Genomic DNA, 15,127 nt, shown 5'->3' with positions numbered 1-15,127 from the left:
TGAATTAGCAACAGGTGAGAGTTGTTACTGGGTATAAAAAAGGGAGACCCGAACAAGCTAAGTCATTCACATGCAAGGATGGGGCGAGGTTCACCTCTTTGTGAACAACTGCGTGAGCAAATTGTTGAACAGTTTAAAAACAACATTCCTCAAAGTACAATTGCAAGGAATTTAGGGATATCATCATCTACAGTCCATAATATTGTGAAAAGGTTCAGGGAATCTGGAGAAATCACTGTGCGTAAACGGCATGGCCGTAAACCATTATTGAATGCCCGTGACCTCCGAGCCCTCAAGCGGTACTGCATTAAGAACCGACATCAATGTGTAAAGGACATCACCACATGGGCTCAGGAACACTTTGGAAAACCACTGTCAGTCAATACAGTTCGACGCTATATCCGTAAGTGTGGGTTAAAACTTTATGTTGCAAAGCGTAAGCCATTCATCAACAACATCCAGAAACGCCGCAGGGTTCTCTGGGCCCGAGCCCATCTAAAATGGACTGATACAAAGTGGAAAAGTGTTCTGTGGTCTGATGAGTCAGTTTTCCAAATTGTGTTTGGAAATTGTGGACGTCGTGTCCTCCGGTCCAAAGAAGAACAGAACCACCCAGACTGTTATGCACGCAAAGTGCAAAAGCCAGCATCTGTGATGGTATGGGGGTGCATGAGTGGCCAAGGAATGGGTAACCTGCACATCTGTGAAGGCACCATTAATGCAGAAAAGTACATTCAGGTTTTGGAACAAAGTATGTTGCCATCCAAACAGAATCTTTACCATGGGCGCCCTTGCTTCTTCCAGCAGGATAATGCCAAGCCACACACTGCACGTCTCACGACAGCGTGGCTTCGTAGTAAGAGGGTGCGGGTGCTTGACTGGCCTGCCTGCAGTCCTGACCTGTCTCCCATTGAAAATGTGTGGCGCATTATAAAGCGCAGAATAAGACAAAGGAGACCCCGGACTGTTGAACAGCTGAAGCTGTACATAAAGCAAGAATGGGAAAGGATTCCACTATCAACGATTCAACAACTAGTCTCCTCACTTCCTAAACGTTTATTGAGTGTTATTAAAAGGAAAGGTGATGTAACACAATGGTGAAGAAGCCCCTTTCCCAACTACTTTGGCACTTGTTGCAATTATAAAATTCTAAGTTTATCATTATTTGCTTATGGAAATAAAGTTTATGAGTTTGAACATGGATAATCTTGTCTTTGTGGTGTATTCATTTAAATATGGGTTAGAAAAGGTTTGCAAGTCATTCTATTCTAATTTTACTGACATTTTAAACTTTTTCCCAACTTCAATGGAATTGACTTTTGTATATAGTTTACTGATTTTTGATCATTAGGTCTTGCTGGTGGTTATCACTGTCACAAAGTCAAACAGGTGCTATTGACATTTTCTCACGGCAATTCTTTGGACACAATCAAATGTCATGTAACCCTTTTGCAGAAAATGTCTTGTTTCCTTTTTAATATAGTCAGGGATTTTGTCTCAAACTCTCAAGGCCCAATTCAGCAAGAGTGGTATGCTTTTTAAGTTTTTCTTAGTTCAGGTGCATAGCTGTTCCATAGTAAGAATCTGATTGGCTTGGTTGTACGTTGCCAATAGCGTTCCAATTTACATGAGTGGTCAGTGTAATACTATAATAATCCAAAACAAGCACAAAATATAAAGGAACGTTGTGTGTATAAAAGAATAAGACTGTAACCGGACACAGGTGGATGGTCTAGCTCCAGCTAGTGTTACACATTTGTTTGATATATATATTTTTTTTCCTTTTGGTCTTGTTGTTCTTTTACCTAATCTGCAAAATAGATGGTAAATGTCAGTCTCACACGACACCATTTACTTGTTGCCATTAAGAGTGATTTATTGAACAAGTCTCATTAAATCACGTGATATCCCTTTTAACATATAAATACAAAATAACATTGCCATCAATTGGTACTTTTCAAGAATCATTTAACAAAAACACCATAACTGTACCTTCCAAAACAACTCACTTTGTGTTATATGGTAACCAAATATACATATCAACATCACAGTACACTCTTAACCCAGCCCGCATAACGTAGCATACCTCAGTCTGTTGCTTATGCTAACGGACGACTCACTTGTACTATTTCACTTTTTGTAAACTTTACAGACATCACAAACAACCTTTACAAACATATTTTCACATATGATCGCCCTCACAGTAAGTGTGTTACCAGTATAAACATCTCACCTGCAAAATAGATGGTAAATGTCAGTCTCACACGACACCATTTACTTGTTGCCATTTAGAGTGATTTATTGAACGAGTCTCATTAAATCACGTGAGTTCCCGTGAGACTTGCCCCAAAACACCCTTCTCTGACCTGTGAGACTATGTCATCTAGTGGTGATATACTGGTACTTCACTTTTTCTGCTTTACAAGACAACACCAAAATCCCAAAATATAACATTTTAACTAGTCAGCAACCCTTGTTGCGCCACACTAGCAATAGGTAAGTACTGCTTTTGACTTTTATGTACAATCACTTGCAAGACAAAGTGAAAAAAAAATTATCTGGTTGAGCTATAAAAACAAATATCCTCCTCACCCCTGGTGGGGTGCTGTGTATGACGTCCTCAGATTCAAGTTTTTTACTCGTGGCCTGGGAGTGCGCAGTATCTTAGCTGTGCCTAGGGCTGCGCTCTTCTAGACTGTGGCTTCAGATCTTGTTCCTGGAATCTGTTAGAGCCAATCTTACATGGCCCCCACTACCAAAAAGGCCCACGCTGGCCTAAACCCTCTACATCTGATCCAGCTGCTCTTGGTACTTGGTACTTTCAACTTTATTGTGTTCACTTTTTCAGATGAATCAGCGTGCAGACCACCCAGTTTGATATGCATTTCTAAAATAACAATTTTATTATGTTATTACTCCGTTGTTACTTTGGTACTACCTGGTAAATTATTGTGAGTAGGGTTAAAAAGCCTCAGTCACCCAAAATTTGTTTTAGTAGAAAATCACAATGACCTAGCACCAGTGTTCCCTCTAAGCTGCGCGCGTGCGCAATTGCGCACTGCTCGCACATTGTCAGCGCACAAGAAAATCTAGCCAGCGCACAAAATTACTAATTAAGAAGCGACTCAAGTCAAAGTTACAGTGCATGAAGGTAAATATACACGAGTTCCCCTGACGTTGTGTCCTAAATGCGGTATTTTGAAGTCGTGTCGAAGGAGAACGAAGTTGAGTAAAGTTAGTAGAGTTTGTTTGGGAATCGGCTTCTTCGGCTCGGCTCACTAAAAAGAATCGGCTCTATCGGGTCCTAAATGGCTCTTCGGGTTGTTTTAGCTTCTTTAATCCCAACATGACCAAATATTTAGTAAAATTATGCACAAAATGACTTAAAGGAAGGGGGTAATAGAATAAAAAAGAATAAAATACCAAAATAAAAAAGTAGTGAAAAGCTAAGGAAAAAAAGAAACAAAAGGAAGAGAAAAAAGAAGGAAAAATTTAGAAAAAAAAGCCAGAAAAAAAAAAAAACAAAGAGATGTAGGAAAAAAGTAAATAGAGAACAAAAAGAAAAAAGTAACAGCTCGGAAAAAATAAACAATAAGATTTTTTTTAAAGGAATTTAAAAAAAAAAGTAGAAAAAAAACACGGAAAAAGAAGAAAAAGTTTGTGTTGCATTCAAATAATTTCCAATTATATCAAGTGAATCTTGCTGCCAACATTGTACTTCCACTAAAAAATATGATGATGAAGTACAGTTCTGTATCTTACAACCGACTAAATAAGCCCCCAAAAATGTTAATATTATGAAACAAAATATATCAGGAAATTAAAAGAAATGGATATCTTGTGAAAGAATTGTAAGAACAAACGACGTTTGTAGGCCGTACAACCTTTACAATTGTACATGAGTCAATTCATTCAAAAGAGAAAAATAATTTTGCATTGCCGGAAACTCAGCAAAAAGAACTTGATGTCAAGTTTAGTACATGTTTGATAATTATTATCTTGCCACACTTGGGATTATGGTTGCTCACTGTTGTTTCAAGCGCTGCTCACCGACTTTGTGTGAACGCTCAGAACCGTGGAAAATTAGAGGGAACATTGCCCAGCACTGGTCAGCTTTTTTCAGAACAGTTCTGTTGGGCACCTCAGTTGTTCTTAGGGAGCACACTGGTTCCTGTGGGAACCATGCTGGAGACCCCTGTTCTATACCATACTAGTTGCAGATTTTTCTGTATACCAGGGGTCGGCAACCTATGACACGCGTGCCAGCAGTGGCACGCTAGGGGTTAACCAGTTGCACGCGAGTGCACGGCAAAATAATAATGATTATATTTTCAAAATGCGCATTTTTACCTGAAATTTATACATTTTCAGTTGCGCGTCTTGTCCTTATGGCCTGATCTTGTGCTGCCATGATCAGAGCCTCTGTACTGTCGGTCAGAACATCATTTTTCAGCCACTAGTAGGATTTCTTGATGTCAGCCGCCTTGTCTATCTAACGGTGGTACATTCCATAAAGGGGCTAGTCCCTCCAGGATGTCTGCTCCCCCTCCTCTACGCTCTCATCAGAGTTCTGCTGCCTGAGACATTCACTCAGCAGTTCATCTTTTTATCTTTGGTCTGGTGCTTGAGAGCATTCCCCCTGGGGACTCCTTCGGACTGCTAGGGGAATTCAACGCTCACACAGGCGTTGACAGTGAGACCTGGAGGGGCATATTTGGGAGGAATGGCTCCCCTGGTGTTTTATTATTGGACTTCTGTGCCCGTCATGCCTTGTCCATAACGAACACCATGTTAAAACATAAGGGTGTCCATATGTGCAATTGACTTCAGGACAACCCATGTCGCAGTTTGATGATCAAATTAGGAGTTGTCTCACCAGACTTGTGACCGTATGTTTTGGACACTCGGGTGAAGAGAAGAGTGGAGCTGTCAACTGATCAGAACCTGGTAGTGAGTTGTCTCCGATGGTGGGGCAGGATGTTGGTTTGACTGCCGGACCCTAGCGTGTTGTGAGTGACTATTAAGAATGTTTAGCAGAATCTCTTGTCAGAAGAGTTTTAATTCCCACTTCCAGCAAAACTTTGCCCATGTCCAATAGACCATGTTCCATGCCTCTATTTGTCGAGGCGCCTGATCAGAGCTGCAGCCATAACATAGTTTTAGACCACAACCTTAATGGGCAGTCAAGTAGGCTACCATAGATGGGAAAAATGCCCCAAAAAATGCTTAAGCACTTCTTGTTTTGTTGACTTAGTATTTTATCCCAGAAAGACATTATACCCCCCCAGGAAAGAACCACATTAAATATAAACAATTTTCACAGGCAGTCAGATATGTTACCCCTAATGTAAAAACTGCCAAAACACAGATGACTTAGCTTTTTTAATTGTGCTGACTCAGGAATCTTTTCCAGAAAGACATTTTACTATCTCAAAACAAAAAAGGTTTGGGCTGGATCATTTTACAAGCAATCAGGTAAATCACTCTAGAGTTGAATGCCTAAAATGGTTTTGCGTCTCAACGCAGCTGATGCTCAAATGGCGCACAGACATAGTTATGATACGTTTTTTTTGTTGTTGTTTTTTTTGTTTTTTTTTCCAAATCTTTTTTATATTTAACTTCACATTCTAATGCCTGCTTCCTAAGACAGGTTTTATATAAACCTTTTTTCCTTATTGCATTTTCGATAATCCCTTAGTCATCCATGATTTGCTTTATTTATGTGAGATTACTTACTGTATGTCTTATTATGTGGATCATATAAGCGTTTAAATATTCCCACATAAATATGATATGCTTATGTATATCCTACTCCAGCTTTACATGGTCCCAACTCAGTTCTGACACTTTGATTCCAAGCATTTACAGCATGATCAGACAGATCTATGTCAGGACTGCTTCGTTATCAATCTTTTTTTAATTTTCTGTATTAAAAGTGTTTTCTTATTGAGATTCATGTAACATTCACATTGCTTTTGGATATTTTCTATGTTTTACAGTACATAATATAAGTAAAGTAAAGCCAATGCATGAAATGTACAAATTCCTGTGCTGAAACTTAACTTAATCTCTTTGGTATTCTAATCATAGAGAACATCATTCCAAGCATCTATATGTTCATGGCCAGAATTGAATTGTGTTCTGGTTCTTTCAATGATTGAGCATGAAATTAAATTGATTTACTTGGAATATTAAGCCCCTAAATGTTGCCAGATGCAGGATTGCATGGGAACTTCTGGGACCACATATTGTTCAGGAGCTTTTGGGGAGGTATTGAGTCTTTTCCCCATGAAGAAAATAGCTAAGGACTAGTACAGGGATCAAAATAATTAGAAGTTTAAAAAACATTGTCAAAGATTACATTGATTTAAAATTACTTGGTGTTTGTTTAATGTATTTTGATACAGGGCATGGTTCAATTAACTTGAACTGTGCAAGGCACTTGAATTGCAAAAAAAACACTAGCGGAAAAGTGCTTCACCTTCAATTATACTGCTTCAATTTTGACAGTCACAATAATGTGTGCAATGTATTACAGGAGTACTGGTTCTCATTGATCTTCAAGCGTCTGGTTGGAGCAAGAGTTTTAGCCGTGCGCGTTGCTGGTTTGCAGAGGAAGCCGCAAATGGGACGACTAATACGGGACAAACTGCGCATCTACGCTCACTGCACCAGCTACTCAAAGTACGTTCTGTGACACACACATTAAAATGTTACAATGTCATATGTGCAGTAATCCCAGGATGATAGAACATAAAGGGCAATGTCTTCGAAGATTCCTTAGTAAAGGCAAGTTGTTCACTAATTGATGTTTTCATGAATAAGGCCGTGGTCACCAGTGCATTTAAAGTTGAGAGCTTATAATTCGACAGGTGTAATTTCCTTGGTGTTCAAGTTTGGTGCTTCTGCTGTCAAACAGTCGCTGAAATGTGGGCTATGCCTTGATTCTGTCTCCGATTGGCTGAAGAGGTCCATTTGATAGGGTGGAACAATAAGTAGTCTGTATAGGGAGGAGATAAAAATTACAACCATGGCCTGTTCAAGGTTATCGTTTAACTAAGGCAAGATACTGTCAGCACCAGGCTAGATTTTCAGCCTTACTCCCTATAGGGCTCACTTACACACTGGAAGAATGATTAAGCACTACATAGGGAAGATTGTGGAGGTGGAAAGCAGGCTCTTATATTAAAACCAATATGTTGGCAAGTTTAAGTTAAGTAACTGTTTGTTATTGCAAACGTGTTCAAGGCAAGCATCCTAGTTTGTGTGAGATAACCTTGGCAAATCGGACCTATACTCTTGTTTGGTGACGTAGCAAAGGGTCCCTAGGAGCCCCAAACAAGGAAGGATTGGGGGCCCTGGTAGATGGGCGGTGAAGGGTGTCTGAATGAGGCATGACATACAATGATGCATTCACCGGATGCATTTTGTGAAATTTTAAAATTTCACATTTGTAAATCATAGAATGGATTCTAATTGTTGAACTAAAACAAAATAGCATATTTTATTGCTGTCTAGTCATTACAATAGTCCTATTTAGAATAGCTAGTTACAGCTTGAACTGGTATCAGGATCGAGCAGGCCACTTTCCCCTAGGGGCACCAAACTTGAGAGAGGTTGCTGAACTGCACACACTCCCCACTCCCTAAACTCCCCACACCTGTCCCTAATAACAGAAAGCATTTATATTAGCCGCTCTGACAGCACATTGGTTCAGGTCATTTTTACTTGCATTTCAGGTTTGTTTCTGGTTTTGGATTGGACACTTTTATAGTTGTTTTGTGACCAGTTGTTTGTTTGTTACATTTGAACCTGTTTTTTTGTTATGAAATACCATCTTTTTCAGAGCACACATGCCTCTCTTCTTGCCTTCCTGCATTTGTGTCATTCCGCAAAACCTCACACAATGACCTGACCACTAAATGCCCCAGTAGGAAGCTTCAACATCTCTGTCCTGGCGTAGTAGTTCCCTTGGTCGCTTTTGTTCCCTGACCAGTAAGCCAGGAGAAGGTCCCTGTACCAGGGGCAGAAAATTGTGTTTGTTCATTATAAAAACTGTCCTTCAATGGTTTTATTAAAGCAAAATTTAAGGAGTAAGAGTTTTCTAAATCTGACAACATTGAATGTAGCATTGCTCTTGTACATAAGAATGAAATGAAAGATATCCTAAACTAATTTTGGCGGAAATAATGGTGTTTTTCCTTTTGCACTGCAGAAACTATATAACAAAAACATTTTAAAATAATTTACACCTTTTTTACCCTTTTCCTCGTAGTAAACACATCCAAAACAAAATGTCTCACTAGATTAAGTCCATTAAATTTAAAATTTATACTTCTGTTTCTTGCAAAAGAATTAGCTTATCAACATTTTTCCACATTCCCTGCTTCAAAACCAAGAATTACATTATTTTTCATTTTTCCAAGCTTAAAAATCAGATGTGACTCGTTTGTGAAATGGAAAAAAAATATTAGATATTTGTAGGCTTTCTTAAATAAAACAAAAAAATGAAAAGTGAGTTTCTAATTAGTTTTTTAATTTAATTCAATTTAATTTAGTTTTTCTAATTATTTTTTCTAATAGTTTTTCTTATTCTATTCAGCCTCTTTACTTTCAATGAGGAAAACATAGTCCATATTTTTTGTGAGAATCTTTGAATGATTCAATGTTGTCCTAAATGACTTGATAATAAATCCAACTGCAGAGATCTACAGATGAGGTGGAAGAGTCACAAGGCACAGTAAATGTTGCAGTTACCAACATGTAATAACTGAGAAGACTGCAAAATAATGAAAAGTTAAAACTACAGTGCAAATAAGCAAAACATGTCGGGATTATTGTCTTTCCAGCTTCACCTTTAGATTTCTATTTACATCCAACAACCCCCCCCCCACCCCACCCCACCCTCTCTCTCTCTCTCTCTCTCCCCCTCTCTCGGTTGTCTATCAACTCGATGATTTTTTTGTGCAGCTACAGAAAGTGGGGGAAATGCTGGGCGAAACAGAGGGGGCTGGCAAACATGCCTCTTTGCCCTCTTTGCTGCACACTGTTGCATGTGCTGTTACTCCATATAGTGCACTCCTGTGAACAGCAAGAGCGCCAGACCTCTCTGCAGGATACAAGCTCCTCCAATAAGAATTATATGTGCTCCAGGTCCATCTTCTGATTTCTGCTTCCACCCAGTCCCTGTCCGCCCTCGTGGACTCTGGCGCCGAGGTCTACATCTTGGACACGGCCTTAGCCCAGAAAATGGGGTTGAAGTTCGTTTCCCTCCCAAACCCAGTTCCTGCCCGGGCTCTGGACGGTCACCTGCTGGTCACGGCGACACATGTTATGGGGCTAGTAAAGATGAGAACATCAGGGAACCATCTCGAGAGGATCCAGTTCCACCTGCTCCCCTCCCCTGGTCAATCGCTTGTCTTGGGTCATCCTTGGCTGATTCAACACAACCCTCGCTTTGACTGGCGATCAGAGGCAGTTCTGGAGTAGGGGGCTGAATGCCACCGGACCTGCCTTCACACAGTCTCTCATCCAAACCGCTCCAGACCTCCTCCCGCAATGCCTGATCTGTCCGAGGTCCCCATCTGCTTGCCTGATCCGCCTGTCCGCCTGTCAGACTCATCCTTCTTTCTGCCTGCCATGCCCGTCTGTCCGCTTGCCATGCCTGTTTGTCAACCTGTCTGCCTGCCTGATTCAACCGTCCGCCTGTCTGATTCTTCTGCTCACCCGTCCGACCTGTCTGCTCGCCCGTCCGACTCGGCTGCTCGCCAGTCCGACTCGTCCGCTCTCCAGTCTGACTCTTCATACTTGTACGACTCTCCAAGCAGCCAGCTCGAATCGTGCGTCCGCCCGCCGGTCATGCCCGTCTGTCCGCCCGCCAGGCCTGTTTGTTGGCCTGCAATGACGGTCTTCTTGCCTGATTCATCCGCCCGCCTGTCTGGCTCGTCCGCCCGCCTGCCCGACTCTTTGTCCGCCTGCCTGCCTGACTCATCGTCCGCCTGCCTCCCCGACTCATCGTCCACCTGCCTGCCCGACTCATCGTCCGCCAGCCTGTCTCCACGTCCGTCCGTCTGCCTGCCTTCTCGCCGGTCTCGAAGTTCGTCCGCCAGTCTGTCTCGAAGTCCGTCCGTCCGCATGTCTCGACGTCCGTCCGCCTGCCTTCCCACCGGTCTCGACGTTTGTCCGCCCGCCAGTCTCGACGTCCGTCTGTCTGCCTGCCTTCCTACCGTTCTCGACGTCCATCTGCCCACCTGTCCCGACGTCTGTCTGCCTGCTCGCCCGTCACGACACCCATCTGCCACATCCGTCTGCCCGGCTGGGACATCTGCCTATGTGCTCAGTCTCCTCCGGACCCTGCTTCTGCCTTCTGACGCTGACGAAGGGGCATCGGTCCACTCCAAGGAGTACTGATTTTTTTTGGGATCATTCTTTTTGGGTTCCTGTTTGTTTTTGCCTCCTCGAGCCGCCCCGATGTTTTGAGAGAGCAGCGGCTCACTCGTTGGATTACTTTTGTTTTTTTGGTGTCCTACATGTTGGATTACTTTTTGTCTTTTGTTCCTGGTGGATTAATTTTGTTTTTTGTTTGTGGACTTCTGGAGCCGTGCATTGGGCGGGGGGGTTCTGTCATGATTGCTGATTGAGGGCACCTGTGACTGCCCAATTGGCGCCAACAGCCTTGAGAGCTGATTGGCTAAGAGACTCCTTTTAAACTCCCGGCTTTCAAGAGGACGCCATCAGATCGTTGCTACCCTATGCTCCCAGCTAGGCAAGCTCATTCCATCCGACATTTTTCCTGCCCTGTTTTCCTCTGCCTGATACCCGTCGCCGACCTGTTTTTGGACCCGATTCTGCCATCCCGACATCCAACCTGTTTCGCCCCGCTACCCGCCTGACACCTGTTGCCGACCTCATTTCAGAACACGATACCGCCCTTGATCTCCCGTCCCGGCTAACAACTAGTATTCCTGCAAATCTACGATCATCCTCGCTCGACACTGAAGTGCCACTTCCGCGTTCCCGCCACCTGCTACCCGTGTCCGTCGATCCTCGGATCGTGGAACCAAGCCCTGCTCTCCCTCTTTGTCAATAAAACTGAGAAAACGAACGCTACTGGGTCCTGTCTCTGTTTCTGGTTGGTGACACTCAAAGGGCTGCACAGATTAAATACTATTGAAAACTATTTTTACAGACTATTATGACACCATCCCCTCATCTAAAACCTACATGAGGGCAAATAATAAACATATTATCAACATAAAATATTGATTAATTATATGCTATAGAGTAGAAGTGTGATTTAAGCTTGGATTTAAACATTTCCACTGAGGTTACAGATTAAACCTCAGGGGGAAGAGCATTCCACAGCACCGGGGCCTGGATGGAGAACGCTCTCGAACCTGCGGATCTCTTCTTGGCTCTGGGGATCACTAGTAGACCAGCGTTTTCAGAACGAAAGGTCCGGACCGGAATATAGGGGGAAATTAAATCTGAAAGATATGAGGGAGCAAGTACATGCATGATTTTGTATACTACCAACAGAACCTTAAAATCACATCTTGAGCTAACAGGGAGCCAATGCAGCTTAGCTCAAATCTGGGTAATGTGATCAAACTTTTCTTGTCTTAGTTTAACACTAGGTTTGACGAAAACCTCAAGCTTAGTAGCGCGCCATTTTCTTTAATATTTCCTGCAGTCTTGTTTAAGCGATCTAGTTTCATCAGTAAACTAACGCGTGCGTCTTTTAGGTCGTGATTTAAGCCGTATGGGCGCTACCGAATCCAGGAAACTAGCCAGGGTAGCATTACATTCATTCATGAGTGAGTCAATAGAGCCTTTATATAAAGGAAACGATGCAACTACTCCTGAAAGAAGATCAGAGAGCTGAGAAAATATGCCAGTGCTTATATTGCGTCCACTAAATCCTTCAATTTTTTAATACAACATTTAGCCAGCACCTCAAATGTAACTAAATAATGCTTGATTGCTGTTAAGATTGTCGAGAAGGGTTGTTCAAACCTAACATTGTTTGTTTGCTGTTATTAGTGTCAATAAATTTGTTCAAACCAAAATAATAATCAGAAATGACAGTAGTACACGGTAACAACGTCACGTTTGAGGTTGAAACTCCTCGAGTCAGAACCAAGTCTAGCGTGTTTCCATCTGCATGAGTCGGTAAATTAACCAGTTGTTTAAAACCAAATGTATCAATTAGAGACCGAAACGCAACAGTAAGTGAACTGAGTGGGGAGTTCATATGAATGTTAAAGTCCCCAATAATTATTATTTTGTCTGCATAGGTTACTACATCAGACAACAGTTCAGAGAATTCATCTAAGAAAACTGAGTATGGTCCGGGTGCGCGATAAATAGTTACTACATAGATTAACATTAAAGAGGACCGCATAACAAGAGACTCGAACGCCTTATAATTATTAGAGATACGGGGAGTAAGTTTGAGTATTTTTTCAGAAATTAGCGCACCCCCGGCAGCCTTCTTCAAAGAGCATGCTACATGACAGCTCACGTAGTCTTGAGGAAAAGCCATATTTAACGGTAAAAACTCATCCAGTCTCAGCCAAGTTTCACACAGACCAATCAGGTTAGGTTTGTAATCACAAATAATATTATCAACAAGTAGAGCTTTAGGAGCAAGCGATCTAATATTTAAAAGAACAAATTTTAGCTTTGCTGAATCTTTGAACTTAGCTGAAGTCTTTGTAGAGATTGTCATAAGATGTTGCCGTTCGGGCGTGTTGAGTCCCAGGCGTCGGTTGACAGGCAAGATCAATGAAGAAATATTGGTGGAATTAGGCACAATTCCATCATTTTCGTGTCCCTCACTGCCGTTTCGCCGATGAAGCTCCCTTAGCTTAGCACACTTGCCAGAGCAACAGCCCATTCATCCATTTTCTGCTTTTGTTTCCGATCCCTACGCTGTCACCGCCGCTTCGTAAGTAGGTTGGCCACCCACGGATATCCCGCATCCCTTTGTATCTCTTGCGGGATATCAAAGGTGGTATAAAATAATAACGACTGTGGTTCTGTCTAAAAAAACTTTAATGATCTGAAAATTAAGCCCAGTTTGTAGCCTTTTCTCATGTAAACATCTTTTTGGGGAGTTTGTCTGTATTACTGATTACTACAATGGGTGGGGATACAATGTGGAAGATTACCCTTTAACAATCGGTTATATTCTTGTTCATGTATTGTTTACGCTTGCATTGTAGTTTTAGTTTTTTCTTGATGTCTTTGCAGTTGAAAATCTTTACAAAAATGTAATACCATTACATTCATACATACTTGTGTCTTATCATAACAATCCTGCAAAGCTGTAAATGTATGAATTGGTTGTCTCTGTGCGTCCTGCGATTAGCTGGTAACCAGTTTGGGGGGTGCCCTGCCCACTGCCCAAAGACGGCTGGGATGGGCTCTAGCGCTCCGGGGACCTGAGTAAGGATAAGCATGTCGGAAAGTGGATAGATCTTGCGATACATTTTGTCTTCTTTTGTCTACCATTTGCACACTAGTCTCTTTTTTTAAATGTATATATGACACCTTATCAGGGCGGCATGGCAGAATAGTGGTCAGTGCGTCAGCCCCACAGTGCAGAGGTTCAGGGTTCAAATTTCCAGGTTTGCTCCCACATTCTCCAAAAATGCATTGCAGGTGGATCAGGGATTTCAAATTGTCCCTAGGTGTGAATAAGCAAGTAAATTGTTTGTCTCTGCGTGCCCTGCGAGTGGCTGGCAACAGGTTCAGGGTGTCCCCATGGAGATGGCTGGGATGGGCTCCTGTGCCCCCGCAACCCTAGTGAGGATAAGCAGAAAATGGATAAATGGACAGACAAGCTAGTCCAATTTGAATATTGCAAAGGCTAAAAACAGCAAAGAAGGTCCTATTTTCTTCGAAAGCGTCATCTTAACTAAGTACAATTATTCGACTATTTCAAAATTTTAACAAAATGCAAGCAAACCACCCTGCTCCCATGAACACCACCCCGTGTATTTGCGCTGCACCCTGACAAATTCCCATCTACAAGGGCCCCCTATCCTTTCAGCCTGTATTCCTGCGGAAATTAAAACAAATGTCAAAGTAGATTTGAGTGATGTAATCATGTTGGTATAGCAAAAGCATGGGCAATTTCACCATGAAGCTCCTAGCCCACATGTGGTACTCACTAGAACTGATGTTTCTTTTGCAGCATGTGGCGCCTTTATTAGATCTAATCATATTTGCCTTATTTTCCGTTATTTACCTTTGGCCCAAGGTCTTGAGCAGCATGTGTTTCAGTGCTTTGACCCGAACAATGTTATTTGAGTAACCGAAAACGTGTTGATGTTTACATAACACCATTAATGAGACCTTTGACTTGATGTTGCTTATTCCTGTCTGGTGCAATTTAGAGATTTCTGCTCACAATAAAAGCAATGATCAAGCATATGTTTTTTGTTTTGTTTTTCTGCTGTGTATAGAGCAACCAAAGATAAAGATAAACTTGTCATTCTCCCTGCTCTTTTAGTCACAACTACGTAAAAGGTTCCATCACAATCTACATCATAAACTTACATCGGTCTCGGAAGAAAATCAAGTTGGCAGGCACGCTACGCAACAAGACAGTGCATCAGTACCTGTTGCAGCCCTATGGCAATGACGGACTTAAAACCAAGTTAGTGTACACATGCACATACACTCACAACATTGTCAAAATAAAGAATGTGTGATAAGAAATATAAATATTAAGTATATATTTATATATATTTTTTTTTATTTTATTCAAAGAAAAAGTTTTTTGATGGAATTTTTTTTGTACAACTTAGTTTGGCATCCATTCATTTTACCCTTTTGGGCCCCTAAATAACTTCTATTAAATAGTTTTTTAAACAGTAGAATGTTATTCTTAATTCACAGTTTGAAATGCTTCACTATACATATTCACATAAAAAGAGACCTGAAAAGGTGGACTAACGAGTGTCCATTGCAGTACAAAATTTGTTTTGCGTTGATGCTAATGAATTTCATTGGGAGGTAGTAGCACCACCATGTGTGAAACTGATATAGAAATCAGAACATTACAAATGATCTCGCTTCCAACACATTTTAAGAATGGGTTATCAAACAGGAGTCATAT

At 41.6% G+C, this 15,127-nt stretch overlaps 1 protein-coding gene across 1 annotated transcript in view; it reads left to right on the top strand.

Annotated features, from left to right (window-relative positions):
* hpse2 (heparanase 2) overlaps positions 1 to 15,127 on the top strand; it is a 127,054-nt gene that overhangs the window by 107,518 nt on the left and 4,409 nt on the right. Inside the window, exons 10-11 of the mRNA XM_088351027.1 lie at positions 6,539 to 6,684; positions 14,519 to 14,665. Coding sequence (XP_088207153.1) covers positions 6,539 to 6,684; positions 14,519 to 14,665 — 293 coding nt within the window. The remainder of the gene's footprint in view (positions 1 to 6,538; positions 6,685 to 14,518; positions 14,666 to 15,127) is intronic.

This window comes from Urocampus carinirostris, chromosome 13 (genome assembly GCF_059441175.1).
Source record: "Urocampus carinirostris isolate Australia breed hairy pipefish chromosome 13, RoL_Ucar_1.0, whole genome shotgun sequence".
Classification (NCBI taxonomy): Eukaryota; Metazoa; Chordata; class Actinopteri; order Syngnathiformes; family Syngnathidae; genus Urocampus; species Urocampus carinirostris.
The sequence above is the reverse complement of the archived record's forward strand: the minus strand, read 5'-3'. Positions and strand labels throughout refer to the sequence as shown.